At 38.4% G+C, this 25,856-nt stretch overlaps 1 protein-coding gene across 4 annotated transcripts in view; it reads left to right on the top strand.

Moving 5' to 3' along the window:
- The window catches only part of SENP2 (SUMO specific peptidase 2), a 31,816-nt gene extending 6,397 nt beyond the window's left edge, over positions 1-25,419 (top strand). For 3 of the 4 annotated variants that reach the window (XM_007083644.3, XM_042998876.1, XM_042998875.1), the window contains 15 exons: positions 459-592; positions 1,235-1,301; positions 3,310-3,400; positions 5,921-6,089; positions 7,819-7,922; positions 9,226-9,320; positions 9,748-9,799; positions 10,833-10,899; positions 12,803-12,979; positions 14,222-14,353; positions 15,988-16,191; positions 17,172-17,251; positions 20,134-20,218; positions 22,512-22,607; positions 24,106-25,419. In XM_007083644.3, the coding sequence (XP_007083706.2) occupies positions 459-592; positions 1,235-1,301; positions 3,310-3,400; positions 5,921-6,089; positions 7,819-7,922; positions 9,226-9,320; positions 9,748-9,799; positions 10,833-10,899; positions 12,803-12,979; positions 14,222-14,353; positions 15,988-16,191; positions 17,172-17,251; positions 20,134-20,218; positions 22,512-22,607; positions 24,106-24,168 (1,616 nt within the window). In that variant the 3' untranslated portion in view covers positions 24,169-25,419. Of the gene's footprint in view, positions 1-458; positions 593-1,234; positions 1,302-3,309; positions 3,401-5,920; positions 6,090-7,818; positions 7,923-9,225; positions 9,321-9,747; positions 9,800-10,832; positions 10,900-12,802; positions 12,980-14,221; positions 14,354-15,987; positions 16,192-17,171; positions 17,252-20,133; positions 20,219-22,511; positions 22,608-24,105 lie in introns of those variants that run through there. The other variant, XM_042998877.1, reaches the window with a different exon arrangement.
- Positions 25,420-25,856: the final 437 nt, after the last annotated feature.

Genomic DNA, 25,856 nt, shown 5'->3' with positions numbered 1-25,856 from the left:
TAAAAAGTTGTCATTTTAGGACTTTTTTTATGAATTAGTATGTGATTTGCTGAAGTGATAATTTCATGTTTGTATAGCATCCCAGAAGAGATATTTTATTGAAAAACAAAAATTATGGGGCACCTGGCTGGCTCAGTTAATAGAGCATGCGACTCTTGAACTTGAACTTGGGATTGTGAGTTCAAGTCCCATGTTGGGCCTAGAGCTTACTTTAAAAAAAAAAACAACCCAAAAAGCAACTCAAAGAACAAAACAAAAAGACCTCCAAATGCTGGAATGCTGGAATTTCAGTTATTCAGATAGGAGAAAAATTACTTTTACAGTTACCGTCTTATCTCAGTGATTGAAAGTAGGACTTCTAATAAAGATTGAGAGAGGCCTTTCTAAGACATACTCTTAATTTTTTGCTAGAAGTGTATTACTCTATATGTGTATGTAATCTATACTATATTTTCTAGATTATTTCATTCACCAAGTGAAAACCAGTCTCTACAATGCTGCCAGCTTATTTGGATTCCCATTCCAGCTGACCACAAAGCCCATGGTAACTTCTGCTTGTAATGGAACACGGAATGTGGCCCCTTCAGGAGAGGTCAGTGGGGATAGGGTTCCATTGGGGCTACTGATTTTTGTACTTCATCATTAAAGTTAAATTTTAGAAATATTCTCTTTTTATGGGATGTTTGGCTGGCTCAGTCAGAGAGCATGCAACTCTTGATCTTGGGGTCGTGTGTTCAAGCCCCACGTTAGATACAGAGATTACTTAAATAAATAACATTTTATTAAAAAAAAAAGAAATATTCTCTTTTTAGGAATTAATGAGTAGAATGACTTTTTCCCAGAAACATTGATTCCAAAAACATTCTTTCCCCCCCCCCAGAACCATTCTTTATTAATGTTGATATAAAGGCCAAGAATTTAAAAGTTAAGAAATTATGCAGTTAAAAAATATTTATAAAGAGCCCAGCTACTAATACATCTGCTTTTCTTATTTAAGGACTATATGTAAAGAACCTAGAATTCTTATTTTGTACATAATTTTGTGAGTCTTCACCAGTTAAACCTTTGGTCTCACTAATGATGTCTCTTCTGTGAGCTAGCAAAATAATCACCAATAGAGTGATTTTAAGATATTAAGATATTAAGATTTTAAGATATTAATATTTAAGATATTAAGAACTTACTTAAATTCTAAAATTTAGATACTACAGAGGTGGTTCTATTTGATTTTAAGGTATTTTCGAATTCTTCATCTTGTGAACTGACAGGTTCTGGATCCTGGAACAACATGCTGAAACTGGGTGAGGTGGTCAAAAATCTTTCTGCTTTCCTCTACCTCCTTCTGCCTCTGTTTTCTGAGTTTTGAGAATATGAAAGGAAAACACTGATTTGGGTTGGGATAAGAACATAGACATATTGTCTCTACCATTCTAAAAATGAAGTAGCTTTCTTTTAGAATTGTCATTGAATTTACTGGTTGTGTTTTCTATTTGTATTATCAGTGTCTTTAATGTGACTTAGTTCAAGGTTCATTCATAAAAAAAAAAACAAATAAAAACATTTCCTGAGAGCTTACTCTGTGCTAGGCATGTGTTAAGTTATCAAGAATAACAAAATAACAAAACAATAATTAAAACTTTTCATAACAAAATATAAAACAAATAACAAAATAATTAAACCCTGCCTTTGAGGAACATCATCTGATTGGGAAGCAACTTTAAGTTTCCAGTTCTCATATTTTTATGGATTACGAATCTCCATATTATTGTTGGAGCCCAAAGTTGAATTGTAATTATTGTACATACTGTATAAAATTCTATCATGGGGAAGAATAGGAAGAATCCAGACTCCTGAAAATGCTGTGATCTCTGTCACACAGCATATGAAGTTTGAGAGAAAGAGAAAAAAGCTTTTAGAAAGTTGTGGGTTCAGAGATCAAAAATAGAAGAAATTGAGGAAATGACAAAAACCTTACAGTAGTGCTACTCAAACTTTTTTAGTAAAGTATCTCTGGTAGAAGAGAAGAGCAAAGGGGAGTAAATGCATACCCCTGAGTCTGAGAATCTAGTTCCAAAAGACCTGGAACAAAGATGATACTTTTTTTTGCAGTCTTTCATTTTAGAGGCAATACAAATTAGATTTTATAATCTATTCGTATCATTTGAATATATAAATATTAAAAGTTATTTATCTTTGGGGCATCTGGGTGTCTCAGTCAGTTAAGCATCCTACTTCAGCTCAGGTCAGAATCTCACAGTTCATGAGTTTGAGCCCCATATTGGGCTCTCTGTTGTCAACACAGAGCCTGGAGCCTGCTTCAGATCCCCTGCTCCCCCCACTCCCCACCACCTTATGCTCTCTCTCTCAAAAATAAAATAAACATTAAAAAAAAAAACTATTAAAAAAGTTATTTATTATTAAGTTGGACATATGGAAGGGATGATACCTTTGTCTTGTGCCTGAGGTACCAACACTATGTTTCTGTGTATTTGTGTAGCCTAGTCAGAGAAACACAGGTATTCCTAGGGCACCTTTCTTGTACAGTCTCTTATCTGAAACCCTTGAAGATGGGCTTGGGAATTAGAATCTTTCATATTTTAGATATGTTGTGTTTATTGAATATTGTTAACAATCCATTAGGATTGAACAGTGGTTCAAATCAGATTTTGCAAACGAATTCAGGTCAGTTTAAGTTTTGCTGCTACAGACTTAAATGAAAAAACTTTCAGTTTTAAATCTCTTTACATTTTGGAGTCCTCAGAGACTCTACACCTCTATAGTAGCTCCAGCAGTGAATGGGGCTGATGAAAGTGTGGTTACTTGTTTTTGAGGTATAGTAACCATCTCATAAGTGTTGGAAGCTTCCAGTGAACTGTAGTAGCCTATAGCAAGTTTTCATTTAAAAATAACTTCTGTTTAAAAATAATAATAATAACTTCTGTTTTCTTGGGAAGAAGAAATGATTTGAACAACTCACTCAATTTGATTAGATCACAGGGAGTTTGTAATCACTGAGTTCCCCATGCTTCTTGATGGTCCCAGGATGCAAGTGAAACTTGAAGAGCTTGCCTGTGAATTTTTACGGTCTGAGGTCCAAGGCAAACTGAGCACTATTGCTTTTCCTTCAACTTTTTACAATTTGTACTGGATCTCTGTGCTATATAGTAATAGAATTTGAAAGAATAGGGTATTTAGTTCTACAATGTAGTCTGCTCACAGATTTTCTAATGCAGACTATTCACAGGTTTTTGGGTTGGGTTGTTGTTTTTTGTTTTTTTTTTTACAATTACAAATGCATTTTAAAAATAGGTAATAAATCTCCTAATGGAATAAGTGACTATCCAAAGATCAGAGTGACAGTAACCCGAGATCAGCCTCGTAGAGTCCTGCCTTCCTTTGGGTAAGTGTTAAATTCTGCCTTCCTGTAAATGGAAACTTATTCTTTTATGTAATCTTGTTAAGAAGTACTCCGAGTTTAGTAATTTGCCAGATATCATACAGCTGTTGAGAGATTTGAACTCAGGTGTGTGTTACTCTTTCTATATCATCATATGCTTATAGCATCTGATGTTGAAAACCTTTTAAAAAAGATTTGTTGCTCACTTCTAAACTTTATTTTTTTATTAAGTTTTTTATTTTAATTCTAGTATAGTTAACATACAGTGTTAATGTTAGTTTTAGCTGTACCATGGAGTGAGTCAACATTTCTACACATTGCTCAATTCCCCGTCATAAGTGTACTCTTTAATCCCCATCATCTATTTCACCCATCCCCCCCCACCTCCCCTAAACTTAATTTTTTCCCTAAACTTTATTTTGGAAGCATAATATACATATAGAAAGTGCAGAAACCATGATAAGTTTCCGTATACTAAACACATCAGTTTTATGAAATGTTTTTATTAGTAATTTTCTTCTCCTTTCTGTGTTCTCACTTTGTTGAATAAATAGCTGATTGTAGGGTTAAGAGAGAAAGTATAAATATCATTTTGTTATTTCTCATTTAATTCCGTTACTGTCAGCGATATACTGTAGTATAATTCCAGTTCTTTAAAATTTGTTAACATTTGTTTTATGACCTGAATATGGTCTGCCTGGATGATGTTCAATGTGCACTTGAAAAGAATATGTATTCTGTTATTTTTAGGTGGAATGTTCTAGATTGCCAGTTAGGTCAAGTTGACTGATAATGTTTTACAGTCTTACTGATTTTCTTTCTTCTTCTTCTTCTTCTTCTTCTTCTTCTTCTTCTTCTTCTTCTTCTTTTTATATTCGCTAACATTTATTGTAGAACAACATTTAATTTCCTTGCAGAGTAAACACATTCCTAGGAGACATTGTATGGCACACTATGTCTTCCAAAATTATATGTACAAATTGTGATTGATGTGTTTCCACTCTAAAATTACCATTATGTGCATATAGTCTACACTGTTGTTGTAGAGAATTACCATAAGCATCAACTGGGGTCTTACTGATTTTGTACCTACCTTTTTATGGATTGATGACCGAGGAGTGTTGATGTTTTCTACTATAATTATGGATGTGTCTATTTTTCCATCTAGTTATGTCAGTTTTTGCTTCATGTATTTTGTCTTTATGTATTTTAAAACTCTATAGGGGCATCTGGGTGGCTCAGTCAGTTGAGCATCTGACTCTTTGATTTCGGCTCAGGTCATGATCTCATGGTTTATGAGATTGAGTCCTGTGTCAGGCTCTGTGCTGACATCATAGAGCCTGCTTGAGATTCTCTCCCTCTCTCTCTGCCCCTCCACCTCTTGCACCAGTTATTACCATTTTGCCTCATTTGCTTCATCGTGCTCTGTCATATATACCTAATATTTTTTTCTGAAGCTTTTGAGAGTAAGTCTTAGGCTCATGCTCCTTTAATCATAAGCTCATGAGCGTGTTTATTTCTTAAGAGTGAGGACATTCACTTACGTAATCACAGATTAACAAAATCAGAAAATTTAACATTGGTACAATACTATTCTATAATCTCATTAAAATTTTTCCATTATAGAGATTATTTTTTTTCTGGTCAAGGATTCAGTGCAGGATCATGTATTACATTTAATTTTCATGTCTTTTTGATCTCCTTTAATCTGGAACAATTCCTTAGCCTTTCTTTGTCCTTGATGGCATGGATATTTTTACAGAGTAGAAGGCTTTTCTTTTGTAGAACGTTCTTTAATTTTGTCTGATGTTTACTTATTGTTTGTTCAAGATTATGCAGTGTTTTTTTGTTTGTTTTTTTTCATTTTGTAAAAATACTACATCAGTGGTTTATCTTCTTTAAAATATCTCATCAAGATGGGTATGATACCAGTTTGACGCATTACTGATGACATCAGGAGAAGCAGGCTCTGTCACCAGCAACAAGGACTGGGTGGGGGCTTCATGGCTTCCATTTCTTTAGCATTCATTAATTCAGCATTCAGTGGATATTTACTGAGTGCCTTTTGGCTTAGGTCCTGTACTAGGGTACAGTGGTGAAAGGATGTCATCTCTGTTTTCATGGAATTTGAAGTTTAGTGTGGGATAGACACAGTAAACAGGGAGTCACACGAATCAGTAATGCCACTGGTGCAGGTGACTAAAGTGAGAGTGTAGTGTCTGAGGAGGGTATGTGTAATAACACAGCTAAATCCAGAGTTGTGGTTGGACATGTGAGCATGAGGAAGAAGGCAGAGGCTTCCGTGTGGCAGCCCTGTTGGCTGCAAACAGACATTCCAGGGCGGAATGCTGGGGTGCCCTCCACTTTAGAGACAGATTTAACTGTTGTGAGTGGTAGTTTTCTGGTTTGCCAGGAGCAGGCTCAACCTAGGACAGACAGCTTAATCACAGGATGGTTTGGGAGATTAAATGATGGCAATTTAAGCAGTTTGGCGATAACTTTTTCTTTTTTTCTGTCTCGCAGTTTTACTTTGAACTCAGAAGGGTATAGTAGAAGACCCGGTGGCCGTCGCCACAGCAAAGGCCCTTCAGAAAGTTCTTTAACCTGGAAGCCTCAGGAACAGGTTGTAACAGAGATGATTTCTGAAGAGGCTGGCAAGGGTCTGAGGCGTCCTCACTGTACTGTGGAGGAGGTAAGCCGTTTTAGCCTGATCTCTTTTAAAAAATATTTTATGAATTTTTAGGGGAATAAATAGTATGTGTACTGGAGTACAAAATTCAAAAGGTACGAAAAGGATGTACACTGTAAATTTCCCAGTCTCCCTTTTAGTGCGCGGCCCCACCACCATGTCTGATGCTAAACAAGTAACCACTGATACTTCTGGAGGCTTCTATACGTATATAAGTTAGTCAGTTTTCAGATTCTTTTTCACTGTGGGACAGAAAAAGGAATCATGCTAGAAAGAGAGGAGATTGTATTCCTTTTTGCTGTTTGAATTATTTTAACTTGTTTCTTTCATAAGGTGTAATAACTGTGGCTAATTAAGAGAAGTAAATGGTGAACACGTCTGCTTTTTCCTTCCCTTTTCAGGGTACTTAGCATGATGTCTTCATCAACAGTCTTCTTTTTACTTCCCTCTTGAAATCTTTGCTTATTCTAGGAAAATTTAGAATTATTCGTGTATCCATGGCATTTCTCAGGACATTTCGCTGGATGGTTTTCTGAGCCACTTAGTTCAATTTGTCTAAGAATTACTTATTTGAGGCTCAGGTGTTGTGCTAGTTGTCAGCAATTCAATTCAAATTCAATTCAGTTCAATTCAAAAATTGAATAAAATGTAGCCCCCATCCTCTCGGAGCTTGTGCCTAACTAGGTGAATCAACAGAGGCAAGCAGAGGGAGGAAGGGATGGAAGTAGGCTTCAGTACCTCTTAGGTGAGAAGTCAGAGATGAGACTGAGCAAATATATATCAGGTGCACACAGGATATATTCTAGAAATATTAGAAGGTAATATTAGCAAGGACATTTTCATTGGTTAAGTGTAATACAAAGCTAGAGAGAAGAGCCTGAGTCTCAGATTTCAGTCTTGGTCACTGACCAAGATACCCAGTGTGTGTAGGGGGAAGTTGATGACTTCAGTTTTGGGACATTGTTTAAAGTGCCTGTGAAACCGCAAGACCTGTCTGTAGACTCTTGGATATAGGTGATGGGAGTTATAAGAAGAAGGCAGGGTTAGAGACACATTTCTGTATCTTCCGTGTATCGGTGTTCAATAAATCAAGGGAGAGATGACTCAGGGAGAGAATGTAGTGTGAAAAGAGATGACAGGCAGACTGCCTGTATTTGAGGGCAGGCAGAAGGAGAAATAATTGGCAGTGGAGACTAAGAAGATAAGAAATCAGGAGTGTATAGTCTAGGAAGGCAAGGTGAGGTCAGCAGGGTAAGATGCCAGAGACAGTGGTCGAGTAACATGAGGGCTGAAGAAGTGTATGCTGGGTCTGGCCATGGAAGTCATTGGTGACTTAGTGAGACCATATTCACTGTGGAAGCTGAATGTTCTAAATATGCAGGTTGGATTATTTCCATTGAGTTTTTTGTGGTTGACAAAAAACTGCTGTCAAAAACCTAGATGCCATCTGAGTTAAGCAGGTAACACAAATGAGTGAAGTGGGCTGGAGTGAATGGCCCATCGAAGGAGAATAGCCCTACACAGCTCCACATTGCTGATTCAGTTTTTTGAAACAGGCCAGATGTTTGGATTTTTCTTTTCAGATTTATAAAGTTGGGAACTCAAAGAAATTTTTAAAATGCTGACAAATAAAACATGTTTGTGGGCGGCATTTGACCTCTTAGTTTCTGTTTAGGATTTAATGATAGGTTTAATGTTACAGTACTTAACTAACATGCTTTCTTTTACTTAGGGTGTTCAGAAAGAGGAAAGAGAGAAATACCGAAGGTTATTGGAGCGACTTAAAGAAGGTGGTCATGGAAACTCTGTTCCTTCTGTAACTTCAACTTATCACAGGTAGAAATGAGCTAACAAAATAAATGCTTTGCCAGACATCTTTTTCCTTATTTTTGGAGAGGGGATTGGTGAGAAGGGCTTTGTTGAAAAAAGAGGTTAGCTTTGAGAGGATTAGCCTTGTTCTATGCCTGAACGTTGTATCTAGTAATGAGACACACAGCAGTGGTTTTGCAAAACAGAATTTTCTGTCAGCTTTAGATTCTTTTGTTCACATGAACTCTTGAAACCCTGATATAGAAAAGTAGAATTACAGGTTGAAGTCAGGTTCTTACTGAGCAGAGAGGTTTTTCGAACACTCCAGCACACACATTTCCCACAATCTCTTGTCTTTCTCTGTCCCTTTCTCCCTCCTTCCCCTTTTCAGCCCAGTTCTCCCTCCCACCCCAGCTTCTCTGTCAGATATACACACAGTCCCAGTGGCATGTTAGTGAATGCATTTTTGCACAATTGGAAGTCCTCCACTTCAGAGACAAGATTCAAGTCACCCCAGGTCATAGAAAGTTTTCCTTATAAGGCTTCTTGTTTGTTAATTAAATATTCTAGTGCTTTGGGCAAATAGATGACAGTGGCAGAAGGAGCTGATGTCTGGCCTTATATTAGCCTGTAAAAAAGGGACAAAAAATATATGAGCTCAGGATTGAGGCACAGGTGATAATTCTAACAAGTGGTGTGAGAATACACAGTGGGGGTGGGGAAGATCCTGGAAATTATGTAACGGCAAGTTGAAGGTGAAAAAGTCACGGGACTGTCTAGCTTGTTGAATGTACAAATAGCAGAAGATTATTTGTCTAGGAATTTTAACTTTTGCTGTGAGCTTTTTTTTTTTAATTCTCTTAGGCAGAGTGTTAATATTTTCTCCGTTTTGATTAGCCACTGTTGGAAGCAGCAGTATGCTTCCTGAGCTTTTGCTTTTGTCATGTTGGCAAAATCCTCAAACTATTTTGCCGTTTACAGCCCTGCTTTTGGTTTCAGGGTCCATTTCATTATATCATTTAAAATTTTTCATCTTTTAACCTGAGTTTTACCACACTGAGATTTTTTTAGTCAGGGTGGTGCTGGGGATTGAGAACATCCAATTTTACAGAGAAACTGGAGGTTAGGTAACTTGGCTGAGGTATTAGAATCAGGATTACACTCCTTGTATCCAAGTCCCAGATGTTACTATGTTGCATCCTCTCATAATTTCGAAGTTACAGGGTAATCAATAACTCCTATTTCGAGAAGCTTGTCAGTCAGAGATCATGAATATTTATGATGGACTTTCCTTTTGTATTTGACCTTCTTCACTTTTTATGTTTCTAAGCTCTCAAAGAAGTCACATGGACACATTAAAGACCAAAGGCTGGGGGGAAGAGCAAAGTCACGGAGTCAAAACAACTCAGTTTGTTCCAAAACAGTGTGAGTTCCCAGATTTAGCCCTGTCTCCATGTATTGACCTTAGTTCATGTGCATACGAAATTGAGAAATGATGTGCTAGTGAAAGATGGTGTACCAAACTTTAAAACATTGTCTGACCCAGGGCATTGACTTGGTCTTATTCAGTACAAGTACTTTAGTAAAAAAGCGATTTCAAGATGAAGTAGATTCATAAAATACCTCTTGATTGTTATTCTTAGCTTCTACATAGCAAGTATTTTGTGAGCCTAGAGTTAGTTTCTTAATATTTATTTTGTTAATTTCTTCATATTTCTCCACTGGCTGTTCACTAACGGCACTAAATGATAAGTGAATGTCTTGATACTTTGGAAAGTGCATAAGTTGAAATTCTAGCTATATGGTTGGTTAATAAAGGAAACATTCAATCTTTTCTTTGTCATCTTCACAGATAGAGTTGTTGAAACAAGGGGACCTCTATGCTCAGTGAGAAGTGAGAAGAGGTACATGGTTCAGTTCATTCTAAGTTTTCTTTTGATGGATTATTTTCTTTGTAAGCTATTTTTATGAATAACTATGTCTAAAGACTTAAGAACTCTACTCAGCTCTGGTAGCTGGTTAGCATATATGGGTACACGGGTAGCTATTGTGTCTAATGCCCACCCTAGCTCAGAGGGTGCTCTTCTCTTCTGGGCTTTAGGGGTTGGGAGATGCAGGCAGGTACCACTTGGATAGGAGTGTGGTTGTGGTAGGCATCTTTAGGCATTAGCACCTCTAGTATAAGAACAGTGAAGGCAGTTCTGTGTGCCCTTAGTATTTTGGATGATAGTTCCTTGATAACAGAGTTTGGGGTAGACTATGGACCATTGTCCAAATCTGGTCCACCTGCCTATTTTTTTAAGTAAAGTTTTATTGGAACACATTCATGCTAATTCATTTACATGTTGTCTGGCTGCTTTTAAGCTATGATGGAAGTTGAGAAAATGTGACAAAAATTCTAAGACTTGGGGCACCTGGCTGGCTCAGTGGTAAAGCATGTGGCTCTTGATCTTGGGGTCCTCAGAGTCGTGAGTTTGAGCCCCATGGTGGACATAGAGATTACTTAAAAAACCCACAAGACTTGCACAGCCTAAAATATTTACTATCTGATCCTTTTTCAGAAACTTTGCTGACTGTTGGCTTAGAGGACTAGATAAACTCAAGGCAGTTTTTATTTACAAATTATTAAGTCTTATTTCTAAAACTAGTGTATCATTTACAGGTTAAAATTAATCCAGTCTAGAGGTGCTTGGGTGGCTCAGTCGGCTAAGTGTCCGACTCTTGATTTCGGCTCAGGTCATGATCTCATGGTTTGTGGGTTTGAGCCCAGTGTCGTGCTCTGCGCTGACAGCATGGAACCTGCTTGGGATTCTCCCTCTCCCTCTTCCTCTGCCCCTTCCCCACTTATACTCTCTCTCTCTCTCTCTCTCTCAAAATAAATGAATAAACATTAAAAAGTATATATCCAGTCTACACTCTCCCAATTTTTTTCCTCAGGTGTTGTTCAAAGGGGAAAATTTCTGATACAGAGAGGACAGTTGGACTCAGACTTGAAAATGAAGGTGTAAGTGGAAACCCTAGTTCAATTTTATATCATTTTACTCTTTCAGCTGATTCACATTAAAGTTTTGGTGCTCATGACAAGTAAGAAAGATGAAAAATATTACTTTGATTTCTAGTTTTGTTGTTTTCTTTGAAAAAGCAGCAGGCATTGAAGATACACAACTTCTGGCTTCCTTCTGAATTCCTGGGGTTTTACCTCTGTATGGTATTCACCTTTTTTTGTGAGAGAGACCAACTTGCCTCCATCCCAACCCTTAATCTGTGTTGCCTGGCTTCTTTTGGAGAATTTTTTAAAACCGTATGTGTCTAGGAAAAATAGGTTCAGGATTTCTTTTCAGAGTCAAGATCTCAGATTTATTTGAAAATATTAGCAGTCTTAGGCTTAATTGGATTTAATGTTTTTCTATGTAAGTATTGGAACAAAAAGTGTTCCAGTGATCCCCATACCAACACTAACATTTTAAACAATAGTAGTAGAGCGCTTTGCTAAACACTCTGTATCCAAAAGAAATACATTACTAAATTAAATGCGAGCTTGAAGTTTTAGATTACTTCACATTTTAGATACATGGAAATGCCAGAGTTTGGGACACTGATTTATGTGAAGTACCAGTTTAATCAAGTTTTTCTTCTCCCATTAGACTTTTTTGTAAGAATTAGTCTGAAGGCTAAGTCATTCGTTAAGTTCTAGGTCTCAGAACTTCCCCATCCCCAGTAATTTGGAGCGAAGCCTTTTGTATTGAGTTAGCATTTATCACCTATGGAGCACAAACTGAAAGAAGAGAGGAACTAAGCCTGAGAGAGGAAAGAGAGGGAGCATATTTGGAACCTGGCTAAAAACTACATCCTGCTGGGGCGCCTGGGTGGCTCAGTCACTTAAGCATCCAACTTCAGCTCAGGTCATGATCTGGTGGTCCATAGGTTCGAGTCCCTCATTGGGCTCTGTGCGGACACCTGAGCCTGGAGCCTGTTTTGGATTCTGTGTCTCCCTCTCTCTCTGCCCCTCCCTGGCTCACACTCTGTCTCTCTCTTTCTCTCAAAAATAAATAAACATTAAAAACAAAACAAAACAAACAAAAGAACCCGACTATCTCTTGCTTCTATTCTTGCTGAACCTGAAGGCTTTGCTGCCCAGGAATGTGGGGAGGGGCCAGCAGCTGCTAGTTTCCTAGGACCAGTATACCTGGCAGTCAGCTAGAGTGAAGAGTACAGGCTAAGCATGCTGAGACTAGTGTGGTCCTAGTCTGAAGCTCTATTTGTAACTCAGTTTCTTAATTTTAAAAGTTGGTCTACTAGATAACTGAAATTTAATATTAAACATTACATAGGGTCACAATATGGAAGGATATTGTCAGAGTTTCTGGAATGTTGGCAGAGTTCTATTTGTTGACCCAAATGGTGCTTACATAGGTGTTAATTTTACAAAAAATTAAGTGGTACATAAATGTACATTTTTCTATATGAGTAATTATTTTTCTTAAAAGATGAAATAGAACAAGTTTACTTATTATAAAGATCGTAATGCTTTATTCTGAGTGATGGGATTATGGGTCTTTTTTTTTTTTTTTTTTTGCTTTTTTTAAACATTTCAGAATGTCCTATAACCGTCTTATTTTTCCACTGACATAAGAGAGCTGAAAATACTTTCCTTGCTGCCTCCAGGGAAAGTGATGAGTGTTCTTTTTCATGGTTTGTAATTGAGGTGTCCTGTGAACCTTAGGTCTTGAACATTTTTTTGTTTCATCTTGCAGAGATAGATACACAAAATCTCCTTTACTTATTTGGGAGATTTGCTTTCTCTCTTCTTTCAGGATAATGGCACTGTTTTATGTTTCATGTGTTATGTATGTTTATATGTGTAAATATCAAACATGTCAATAGAATATAGAAACTTTTTTGATCAGAGGAGGGGACACCAACTGGAACCTGACCTATCCGAAGAGGTGTCGGCCCGACTCCGCCTGGGCAATGGGAGCAATGGCTTACTCAGGAGGAAAATGTCAATACTTGAGACAAAAGAAAAACATTGCTCGGGCAAAGAGAGGGATAAAAGGATGGATGATCTTCTTGAACTTACAGAGGTATTATTTCTTGTGTTGATCAGAATAAGAGGTGTGTTTTTAAGTAGCCCCAGTTATTCAAGACTTGAACAAATGTTTTGTTTTGAGGCGTTTCTCCAGGCTAGGGATGAGTGTATGAAACAAATCAGGCCTAAGGGCTGTCCATTCACTGGTTACATTGATCATTAGTGATCTGTGAAGGTGACCTAAAGGATCAGATTAATGTTCAGCAAATGTGAGCAGACATATGTGTCACATATCTCAGAATATAATGGGTTCTTTGTAAATTTTTTTTCCTAACCTTCAAATATTTTGGGTTATATAGTATGAGTTTAGCATTAGAAATGAGTTCATTGTATTTTTTAAAAGTGATTAGTGAAAAACTAAGGAAATGAAAATAGTTGTAAATTCTCATTTTAAAGGTGAGCCCACATTGTGGCTTATTTTCCAATGTTGTATTGGTAGGTGGTAGTCAGTCCTAAGCAGTGAGTACCTGTTGAGCACCTACTGTATATTGGACATGCAAGTGGAGAGATCCATAAAATAGCACAATTGTGTGTAGTGGGAGAAGCAGGATTTAAAATACTGGAATGAAAATAATTTCTATTCGGTTTATAGATTCAGTCTCAGTAGCTTGAATATGCGTTTATCTGTGTAATTCTTCAGAGTAAAGAAGCCATCTATTCAGTGAGGACTCAGTTGCTGGACCAGTGCCTTGTTTTCCAGTTTCTCCCTGTTTGCTTATTTCCTTCATTTCCAAACTGCATAGTATCATCTCTTACGGGTCCTAATTTTATTACTTTGCTATGTTTAAATAAAAGTCTAGTAGATAAATAAGGAAAGTGTCAAAATACTTTAAGAGTATTGTGAAAGGAGCAAAGACTAGTAAGTTAGACACCCCTGGGTTCCAGGCTGGGGTCTTAATAACTGTGAACATGTAACCTAAGTCCTCTGAGCTTTACTTCTTATGTAAAATGGTGATAATACTTTCCCCACAAGCAGGGATTAATGATGTGCTTCAGCATCTGGTACCATGTTTGGCTCAGAGTGCTCAGTAAATGGTAGTGAGATAATTGAAATTATAAATATAAATGTTATTACCAAATTATTGTTTCCAGAAGCTAGTAATTGAACTAACAGTTTTTATAACCATTAGTAAATCTACTTTGTATTACAGAGATGAAAAGCTTTTTTAAATTTCAGACTTTTGAAATCTGACTGTTGGTTCTATTTAAAATATAACTTCTGGACTTTCTAATTCAGGACATGGAAAAGGAGATCAGTAATGCCCTAGGTCATGGCCCACAGGATGAGATCCTAAGTAGCGCTTTCAAGTTGCGAATCACTCGAGGAGATATACAGACCTTGAAGAACTATCATTGGCTCAATGATGAAGTAAGTTGTCTCTCCCTCCCCTCCCTGTTCTGTCATTATGCTTAACCGTTACTGTCCACAGCCAAAGTGATTTCTACCCAATTATAATAACACACTTTTAGTTTCATTTAAAACAGAAACACTTCATGGGGTGCCTGGGTGGCTCAGTTGGTTAAGTGTCCTACTTCGGCTCTGGTCATGATCTCACAGTTTGTGGTTTCGAGCCCCGCCTTGGGCTCTGTGCTGACAGCTCAGAGCCTGGAGCCTGCTTCAGATTCTGTGTCTCCCTCTCTATCTCTGCCCCTTCCCTGCTCATGCTCTGTCTATCTTTCTCCCTCAAAAATAAATAAACATTAAAACAAAACAAAATGGGCACCTTGTCATGATCTCACAGTTTGTGAGTTTGAGCCCCACGTCAGCACATCAGGCTGTGTGCTGACAGTGTGGAGCCTGCTTGTGATTCTCTCTGTCTGTCTGTCTCTCTCTGCCCCTCTCCTCCTCTCAAAACAATAAAAAAAAAAAAAAATAAAAAACAAACCAGAAACATTTCAAACCTTAAAATGGTAGTCAATTCTGATTATTTGTTGCCTTTAATTAATAATGGTTTCCTCTTCTGCATCGGTGCTTTGTTTCATCCACCACTTCATTTACTGGTAGTTTTCAGTACATTTTTTTTTTTTTTTTACAGATTGATTTATTTGTTTTTAAGTAAACTCTATGACCAACATGGTGTTTAACTCACAACCCTGAGATCAAGAGTCAACATGCTCTATAGACTAAGCCAGCCAGGTGCCTGTTCAGTGACATTTTGATAAACCTTGGGTGTAGCTGATGAGTTGAAGGAAGCAGCAAGTGATATTTCATTTTAGATGAATTCTTATTAGAGCCATTTTATCTTTTCAATAATAAATAGATTGACCATTGCACATAAATGTATATGTAAAATGTCTTTTTTCTTTATTTGTGCGATAACTGCAAAGATTTGCCTAATTGTCGTCTTGTATCCTTACATACTTAGCTAAAATGAGTTCTTACTTCTTGCATGTTTTCTAGCTTTCCTTTCCCTAACTCCCCAAAGTCCCTGCATTTTCCCCCTTTGCCTGCCTTCTCTCTCCCCCAATGACTAATGATCCATAAACACATTCTTGTAAAACTAGAATTTTTGTTTTACATTATAAATGTTATATATTTATTATAGAACATTGGGAAAATACAGGAAAGGTAAAAGAAAAATATTCAAAAGTGCCACCAAAGATAAACAAAATGTTAATGTTTAGGTATATTTTCTTCCTGTTAATATTTTTATATATAGTAAAATTTATGAATAGTAAAATTCAGTTCTGTTTCATATTTTGCATATTATTGTGTGTGATATAGTTACATACACCTTTTCATTATTGCAGACTTTCTCCTTGAGTTCCTTCCCATGGCTCATGGTTCAAAAGTACAATTTCACTCCTTCTTAGTCCCTCCCATTTTGCCCTGATTATCTTTTATTTTCCATTTTCTGCAGTAAACAGCCCTTTCATCCCCATCTCTAGTACCTTCTTTTCTTGGAGCTTCTTATCTCCAATTCATCCTAATTCAGTTAGGTAGAAATGTAGTTTGGGTAATGTACTTGCTGTGTTCTGATGTTTACTCCCTTGGTATTACAGGTCATTAATTTTTACATGAATCTTCTGGTGGAAAGAAACAAAAAACAAGGGTATCCAGCACTTCATGCATTCAGTACTTTTTTCTATCCCAAATTAAAGTCTGGTGGTTACCAAGCAGTGAAAAGATGGACCAAAGGGGTCAATCTCTTTGAACAGGAACTTATTCTGGTGCCTATTCATCGGAAGGTACATTGGAGCCTGGTGGTAAGTTGAGAGGGGTAATTGTTGGAGTTTATATAATGGCTGTGTTCCCTTCCCTCCCCTTCCTTCCCCTTCCCTCCCCTCCTCTCTTCTTGTAAATGTTTATATATTGGTGTGCCTGGATGGTTCAGTTGATCAAGCGTTCCACTCTTGATTTGGGCTCAGGTCATGATTGAGCCCCATGTCAGGCTCTGTGCTGATAGTGCGGAGCTTGCTTGGCATTCTGTCTCTCCCTGTCTCTCTGCCCCCCACTCCCACTCCCACTACCTTTCTTGAAATAAACTTTAAAACAAAAAATAAATAAATAATAAATGTTTATTTACTTATTTTTGAGAGAGAGAATCCCAAGAGGCTCCATGCTGTCAGCACAGAGCCTGATGTGGGGCTGGAACCCACAAACCATGAGATCTTGACCTGAGCTGAAACCGAGAGTCAGACGCTTAACTGATTGAGCCATCCAGGCACCTCTGTAATAGCTGTTTTCTTGGATAATGAAATCTACCCTTTTCTGTCCAGTTAAAGTCCAGTAGTACATATAAAGTGTACTCTGTAGAGTCCTTTTTTGTTCTTGAGTTGAACAGCTTAGAAAACTAGATGGCATACAGGAAGACAGGAAAGGGTTTTAGTAACACATATGTGCTCTTTATTTGATTTCCTTACTTTTGTTTATAAGAAGGTACAGATTTATTATAGAAAAGTACAGATATAAAGCAAAAAGCAAAAAAAAAAAAAAAAAAAAAATCTCTTCACTTTGAGAAGACCACTAATGTTTTGGTAAATTTCTAGGCTTTTCTCCAGGAATTGAAATATATAACTTTATAGAAATGAAGCTCATATCATCTGTGATATTTTATAAAAAATGTGTCTTAGACATCCATTTATGTTGAATGTGTATTGACTTTTTAAAAGAGGCTTTATTTTTAGAAATAAAATTCTCCTGTTGTGGTTAAGATGTTTCTGGATGTTGTAATTTTCCATTATAGGTGATAGACCTACGAAAAAGGTGTCTCAAATATCTGGATTCTATGGGACAAAAGGGCCACAGGATCTGTGAGATTCTCCTGTAAGTAAAGGCTAAAAAACTTCACTGTTTGGTCATTATGCTCTTGTTAGGTGGTCTATCTTCTATCCAATCCTAGGAGGCTCTGTTGGGTGACGGTCTAATGTTAAGTGAAGGCTATCTTCTCGGTTATTCAGGAATTGACTTGAATTCATCTTCTTGTCGAAAAAGAACCTAATATCTGATCTTAACTGAGAAGTTTTATTTAGTAGCATCATTAGAAACAAGTTTATCATGTGTTATAATATAAAATATATCTTATTAGAATCCTGTGATTTGAATTAGGTTTCTTTGGGATTGATACATTCTTCTGAATGTTCTAAAGAACTGTTAGCTAGGGAGTCTTTTTTTTTTATTATTATTTTTTATTTTAGAGAGAGAGAGCACGAGTGAGGGAGAGGGGCAGAGGGAGAAAGAGAGAGAGTCTTAAGCAGGCTCCATGCTCAGCTTGGAGCCCAATGGGGACTTGATCCCATGACCTTGGGACCATGACCTGAGCTGGAATCAAGAGTCAGACACTCAGCTGACTGAGCCACCCAGGCACCCCTAGCTAGAGAGTCTTATTTCTCTGATTCTTAAACCCAGTCATGTCCCTGCTTTCCATGATGGTTGGGTTCATCTCAGAACCAAGAGGTAACTTTTAAATTCAAGCATATGGATATGGTTTGTAGGCAACTATTTCAAACAGTAATTGCTAGAAACCTGCCTTTAAACCATAGCCACTTATTAGCTGTGTAACGTGCTGACGTGATTTTCACAGTGAGGAAGTAGTTCACTAAGAGCAGTCTATTTGGAACCCCTTTGGCTCACCAGACACAAATGGGGGTTCTTGTTTGTAATTTTAGTAAAGATACTTGGATAATTTTCATAAGGATACTTAAGTAAGGAGCCTTTTAAATGAACGACAAGGAAATTTGTTATTAACAACAGTTCAATTCTCTCTTTTTCAATATTATTTTAGTGTAAAAGATCCTTTATTTATAGGTATTTATCTTGAATAGAAAGTTTAAACAGAAGAGAAAAAAGATTTACAAAAATCAGAAGATACACCAAATTGTTTATAAAGCAGTTATTTCCTCCTAGTCTGTTTTGTTTAGGATGTATATAAAATGTGCACACATACGTACATGTGCACATACACATGTGTAGTATCACATACACAGAAATGTTCTCACTGAAATCATACAGCAAAGTAAGCTGCTGTTACAGTTACAAAAAAGTTACAAAAAAATCATACTTCTGTTACATTCACTCTTCTTCTTTCTCTGCCCCCCCCCCCACCTCCTGTGGGTATCCGAGTTCCTCTCCCTTTCCTGATGCTCCTGGTTCAGCTTTTCTGAACTTTTTTTGTATTATTAGTTCCCCTGCCCAGAGAAAAATTTAATTCCTCCATGGCAAGACAAAATAGTGCTAAGGAATAAGACTTTTTGTTTTGTTGGGTTTAGAGGGCTACAAACCATTGAAATATGTAAGATTTTTGCCTTCCCAGAACCAATTTCTACAGCTTGGGGCTGGTAATGCTCCCACTGAGAGTGCATGCCCTAGCAAACCCATGCTGGTTTACTTTTCATGCAGCTTAGGGTGAGAACCCAGATGCCTGGGTTGAATTTGATGACCCTTGGGAGATCTGGATAAAATTAAATCACTCTTTTTTTTTTTTTTTTTTTGTAAATAGTTTTTTTTTTTGTTTATTTTGAGAGAGAGAGTGCACACGTGCACGCAAGAAGGGGAGGAGCAGAGAAGGACAGACAGAATCTCAGTCAGGCTCTGCACCATTAGCGCAGAGCCTGATGTGGGGCTTGAACCCCCAAACCACAAGGTCATGACCTGAGTTGAGATCAGGAATCAGATGCTTAACCAACTATGCCACCCAGGTGCCCCTTAAATCACTCTTAATACTTAAGTATATATCTCTTAGGAACAAGGAAGTTTCCTTACATAATCACAATGTCATTATCACACTTAAGAACATTAGCAATCGGTCATATGTAACATATGGTTCATGTTCTGGTTTCTTCAGGTATGTTTTATAGTTTTTTCCAAATCCAGGAAGCCAGTCAGTTTCACATATGGACTTAATGTCTTTTTAGTCTAATTTAAAATAGTCTTCCTTTTTTTGTTTTTCATGGCAATGACATTTTTTTTTTGTTTTTTTCTTTTTGTTTTTCTTTTTGTTTTGAGTCTAGGCCCGTTGTTTTTAATCTATTTATTTATAATTGAAGTACAGTTGACATATAATGGTACATTAGTTTTAGGTGTATAGCTTAGTGATTTGACATCTCTATAGCTATGCTGTGCTTACCACAAGTATATAGGTACCTTCTGTTTTATCTTTCTGTTTAACTTCCAGCATAGGTAACATACAGTGTTTTATTAGTTTCAGGTGTGCACTACAGCCAACCTAAGTGATTTGACAATTATAGAACATTATTTGTGCACATCACGATACGTGTCCTCTTAATCCCCTTCACCTGCTTCACCCATCCCCCACCACATTTTATGTCTATCGTTAAGTGAGAAAAAGCGAGTTGTAAAATGAAGTCCTTATAAAAATAGGATAAAGTGTATGTTTTTACATTGTGTGTTAGGGGTGGAGAGCTAGAAGAATACACAGCAAACTATTAATAGTAATTACTTCTGGAGTGGCTATTATAAGGTCTTTTGCATATGACATTTTACAGGTTTTAATTTTCTAAAGCATGTACAGTTTTTATAAGGAAAAACTTCAATTTAAAAACCGGAAGCAATCACATTTTTAAAAAAGCTAATGGAGATGGATTTGTGAATAGCATGTCTGTTAACATCGTTTGTAATGTCCTTTGTAATCAGAATGGTAAGTCTCCACAGGCATTCATCAATATATTCCTTCTTTGTTGTTTTTTTAGTCAGTATTTACAGGATGAAAGTAAGACCAAAAGAAATATTGATCTAAATCTTTTAGAGTGGACCCACTACAGCATGAAGCCACATGTAAGTAATGATCCGTCTGTATCTGAAGTGCTTTCTTGCATTTAGTGACAGAGGCCTGTTAGTAGACTTGGCTTCCTCCCTCCCCTCACTCACTCATACCCTTAGGGATGCATTCTCCTGAAGTGTACTCTTAAGAATTATTACCTACTTCTAAATCTTTAGAAAGGCAAGATTTTACTAAGATGTCTGCTTCTTAGCCTTTATTTCTTGTTTAAGTTGTAAACGTTAACTGCATGCTAGCATGTTTCTCAGAAAAGCGAATACGTTAAAGTCAGCCACGTTTCTTGTTTGGTGCTAATGAAGGTTTAAAGTTCTTGTTACTTCTCTGAGAATTTTGTTTATTTAGATCTTAAGGGTCCCGTGCCACAGGTTCTCAAAAGAGTCAAGTACGCTGTTTGTGAATACGCTTTGTATTATACTTGCCAGATTTGAATCTCATTCGGGGTTGGAGATTGCATACATGTTGAGTCCTAATGGCTTCTTTTAAAAGTAAGCCACATGAATTCAATGTTAGCCCTCACCTGTGTATAATGGCTCACCTGTCCCACAGGATTTTCCTTTCTAAGTTGAATGATTTAAAGGTTGAGCCTTGAAATTTCCTGAGGAGAGATATAAGGAGAGTCTGTTAGGACGAATGCCACGTTCGTGTGGGGAACGTGATAAAGAAAACAACTTCTGGGGCGCCTGGGTGGCTTGGTCGGTTGGGCGTCTGACTTCGGCTCAGGTCATGATCTCACGGTCCGTGAGTTCGAGCCCCGCATCGGGCTCTGTGCTGACAGCTCAGAGCCTGGAGCCTGTTTCAGATTCTGTGTCTCCCTCTCTGTCTGCTCCTCCCCTGTTCATGCTCTGTCTCTCTCTGTCTCAAAAATAAATAAACGTTAAAAAAAAAAAATTAAAAAAAAAAAAAAAAAAAAAAGAAAACAACTTCTCTTCCTTTGTGTATCAGTGTCCATAGTTCTCCACTCTGTGAGAGCTGCTGTGCTCAGGAGAAAAGCACGAGCTACCTACCATGTGCGTGGGTGTCACACATGTTCAAACAGTCTTCTTTTTTCACAATAATCCTCTGTATTTCTTTGAATAAAAATTAGCTGTTGTCATCTAGAATGTTTTCCAGCAGGGGTTCAGACTCTCTCTTATTATTGTCTTGTGCTCCGCTGAGCCGGCAGCCAAAGTGTGTAGGGTCTGGCCAAGATCAGGGCAGCAGAGGCCTGGGCAGTGTGTGAATTTACCTCACTTAGGTCGGTTTATGATGCCTTTAGCACTACTTGCAGGAAGCTGGGCTCTTGCTTAGGACAAAATTGAGCCATCAGAGCAGGATCTTGGTTAGTTAAAGCCTATCAAGAAGCTTTTTTCTTTCTCCTGCTTGTAGTTGTGGGGGTTGAAAGTTTTCATCCTATTTTCTTGGCCAGCGAAGCTAAACCGTGCAGTCTTCAAGTAGGTTCATTGTGTTGTATGTGTTTCTGATTGTGCCACATTTAGCCCTTTTCAGAAAAAAAACTTTTTAATGTTTATTTTATTTTTTATTTTTTTAATTTTTATTTTATTTTTGGGACAGAGAGAGACAGAGCATGAACGGGGGAGGGTCAGAGAGAGAGGGAGACACAGAATCGGAAACAGGCTCCAGGCTCTGAGCCATCAGCCCAGAGCCTGACGCGGGGCTCGAACTCACGGACCGCGAGATCGTGACCTGGCTGAAGTCGGACGCTTAACCGACTGCGCCACCCAGGCGCCCCTATTTATTTTTGAGAGAGGGAGAGACCGAGTGTGAGTGGCGGGGAGGACAGAGAGAGACACACACAGAATCCAAAGCAGACTCCAGGCCCCAAGCTGCCGGCACAGAGCCCGACACGGGGCTCAAACCCACAGACTGTGAGGTCATGACCTGAGCCAAAGTCGGAAGCTTAACCGACTGAGCTACCCAGGTGCTCCTTACGTTTAGCCCTTTTCAAAAGTTATAAAGTGCTTCTGAAACCATTCTGACTAGAATTCCTGTTCCTAGTAGTAAACTTTCTTTCAGTTTGGTTTCTTGATATGAGAGCTGAGAGAAGGAATTCTCACTTTGCTTTTTTTTTTCTTTCCAAAAAAATATTTTCTGTGTGGGTCACATACTTCATGTCATGGTTAGGGTTTTTATACAACATAAAGACTGTTTGTGTAGTACCTTTAACGTACACCTTTATAATATTGTTTATCCACGGGAATATTTGTAAGAAGTCAAAAGAGTTTGTGTGTGATGAAATTTTATGCCTTTTTCTCCCCCCCCCCTTTTTTTTTTTTTTTTTTGTAATTTTAGGAGATTCCTCAACAGTTAAATGGGAGTGATTGTGGAATGTTTACTTGTAAATATGCAGATTATATCTCTAGGGACAGACCTATCACATTTACTCAGGTGAGTGAAGATCCCTCCTCACCTACTTACTTGTTTCTAAACCAGATAAACTTAGAGCATGTTACCAGTGCCTGGGTCACATTAAGGTCTTAATAACGGTGGCTGTGCCACTGTTGTTACTGCCGTAACCCTTGGCCATGGCCCTGCTCTTGCTGGTATCCGGGTTTGTCACTGCCACTGCTCTTATGTTTAGTCTTTGGTGACCAGTGAGACAATTTGCATATGTCTGGACTCTGGAGCTCTCTAACTCCTGAGTATTACTGATATTTCTAGCCAAAGGAGGAGGCATGTAAGATTTTTCCCTCTGGAAAATCAGGCCTCGAGAGAATTTAAGCCACAGGTGTAAGCTGTGACTACAAATACTGCTTTTCCCTTCTGTGCTGGTTCTTTGGGGTTCTCCATTTGGGCAGGGATTATTAGAGTGTGTTGGGAACTCTTGAGAATTAATTTGTAATAGCGGATTCTCGACCTTTGTGTAACTGAAGACAACCCCCTGTAAGACACATCTTTCCTAAAGAGACCTCATTTTGATAAATGTTGTCTACCAAACTGTACTTATTGAATAGGACTAATAACCCTATTTCATGCTTCTAGGGCTCCCATGCTGAATTAAGACAACTCTAGTCTAAAATAAAGGCACTTATTAATTGGTTAGTTTTAGTAGTTTTACTAAGAATAAATGTGTAATTTTTTACTACAGGTTTCGAGCTATTTAAAATAACTTACGCATCCATGTGTTAAGATGTGTTAGGCCCCTCCAGGTAGGAAAGCCCTAGTTTATAATAAAGTGGTGTATTCATCTTATTATAATGAGACATCAGGAGTACCTCAAGGGTGTGAACTTCTGATTTCACTAAAAAGAGGACTAGTCGAATTACAGGTGATTTGGATTTGTCTTGCGTGCTGCTGCTTTTGAAAATTGGCTCCTGCAGTGATGATCTTAAAGCAGAATATTAAGGCATTCTGTTCTTTGATGCTTCTGAATACAAGGAGTTATTTGCTCTCTGAACCTGCTGACGTGAGGTCTGAAGGGCTGAAGTTGCCATTTGAACAGAATTGACAGTGTACAACATTTGGTAGAACAGAAAATTTTTAATGTTTTTTCCTTTATTTAAATAAAGTTCATGTTGTTTCTCAAAAAAGCAGAAGATACTCATTTTAGAATGTTCTGAAAATGTACGTAAGTAGAAAAGTTTGGTATTATGCCACCACTTGGGTGTTTCCATTTTGGCACATGTTTTTGTGTTATGAGGTAGTTGTTGGAGTCTATGTGTAATTCTGTATCCTGCTCAGATTTTCCTTAGCATGTACAGATGCTTATGATACATGCAATATAATAACATTATAGCCTCATTTTTTTTGGCTTTGTAAGTCTGAACCATGACATGAGAGAGTCAAGGCTATAGAAAGGACATGGGTTATTTACTTGATTACACTTGCAGGTTGACGCTGTGCACGGTAATGTGTAACATACGTGTCGTTTGTGGGTCCTCTGCAGCACCAGATGCCTCTCTTCCGGAAGAAGATGGTGTGGGAAATCCTTCATCAGCAGTTGCTGTGAGAATGCCCCGCCCAGTCCCTCTAGCTGCTGGTGGTTCTTTCACGGAGGACGGATGTTTCCATATACCTCATGCATCGTGGGTTCAACAGTCCCCGCATCGCCCCTGCTGGCTCACAGGTACTGGGCTGTAGGACGCGCACGCAGGCGTCTCCCTGCACCCTGGGCCCGCCTTGGTGCGTGGACCCTGTGTGTGAGCCTGTGCCTGCTCAGAGCCCTGGACTATTCAACCCACACAAGAACAAACGCTAATTAACACTTTTTTTTTTAAGATTTTTTTTTTCCCCTATGAATGTGGGAAATGCAGGATTTATTCTATGATTTGTTTTTTGTGTGTTTGTTCACGTGTGTTCATTCGCTCACTCATTTACAAACATAATGGCAGTGGCTGTTTGCTGCTGCTCCACAGTTAACTCTGAATTACCTGTTTGAACTATTTATTTTTGAAAGGAATGTTAATCAAGCTCCACTCCCAGCTGAAGATCAGGAGGGGAATCAGTGGGGGGAGGAAGGAAGTGTCAATTAACTTCCCGAAGGCTGGAGCAGAAACTGCCAACTTGAAGCTGGAGCTCTCGTTCTTGAGGCTTGGAAGTGCCAGAGAGGAGAAACGCCTTCTCCTTGGGTAGGGCTCTCATTGCCTTTCAGAGGACGTCGGACACTAAGGCCTTGGCCTGGGGGCGTGGAAAAGTGGAACGGTGGCCTAGGAACTCTGGCGATCCAGGAGTCTTCAGAAGAGTGGTGGTCATCCTAAAGAGACTGCTCTTTCTGGGAATGAGCTGACTTGGCTACTCTTGAAACTGGATTTGAAGTAACTATAAACCCTAAAGCTTAATTTTCATCCCAGATCTGGTTGAGTATAAACCTCAGAATTGTAAGGGCTGGCCTGGGCTGTTTATTTCAAGAGATACTATTCAATGTAAAAGCTATTTTTCCTCAAAGTTTGTTTTTTTTTTCTATATATAAAGCCGAAATTAAGTTTTGTACTCATTAGGATTTACATCCCCCCCCCATTCCACCCCCACGGAAATTTGGAAGAAAATTTAGTACTTGGCTGTGAGGCTGCCAGTTATACAATAATCTATTTTGCATATGAAAGTTTGTATTTAACTTTTTTGTTCATTAAAAACTTTACAGTGGTTACGCATTTTTAATTTCAGAAAGTTTAGAGTTGGTCAGAACATATTTTGCAAGATCTAGTGCCTAGTGTTGCTTTTTCCGATGTAATAAAGGTTGTCTGGCAGAACCTGAAAAGGATATGCTGAGATGATTTCTAACCCTTCCCTTACTTAAACCTCCCACACTTGCCCTGGTGCACAAAAGCAAGGGGGTGTAAAACCGGGAATATTGGCCACGTGTTCGTGAATCCATGTGTCTGCCATCCGGAGGGCGCGGCCGCTGGTGGTGGAGGCAGGGTCCGGTAGCGGGTTTCCCTTGAGGGGAAGTCATGGTATGGGACCTGGGGCTGCACTGAACTTGATGTGCCTACTTGACAGGCACACCAGAGGCCGTGTGCTTGATGGTGATGAAAAGAGTGAGCTGCTCGTGCCTCAAGCTTAGGCTGCACAGAGCCCTTTCCTGAGGCTGCTGGAGCTGTACCGGTGAGTCTTGGGATCAGGCGGCTGACACAGCCAAAAAGCCGAGAGATTGACTGGGTCAGCCTTATACTAAAAACCTGGTGCCCGCTTGGCTGT

Source organism: Panthera tigris, chromosome C2 (genome assembly GCF_018350195.1).
Source record: "Panthera tigris isolate Pti1 chromosome C2, P.tigris_Pti1_mat1.1, whole genome shotgun sequence".
Lineage (NCBI taxonomy): Eukaryota > Metazoa > Chordata > Mammalia > Carnivora > Felidae > Panthera > Panthera tigris.
This window is presented reverse-complemented; position numbering and strand designations above follow the sequence as displayed.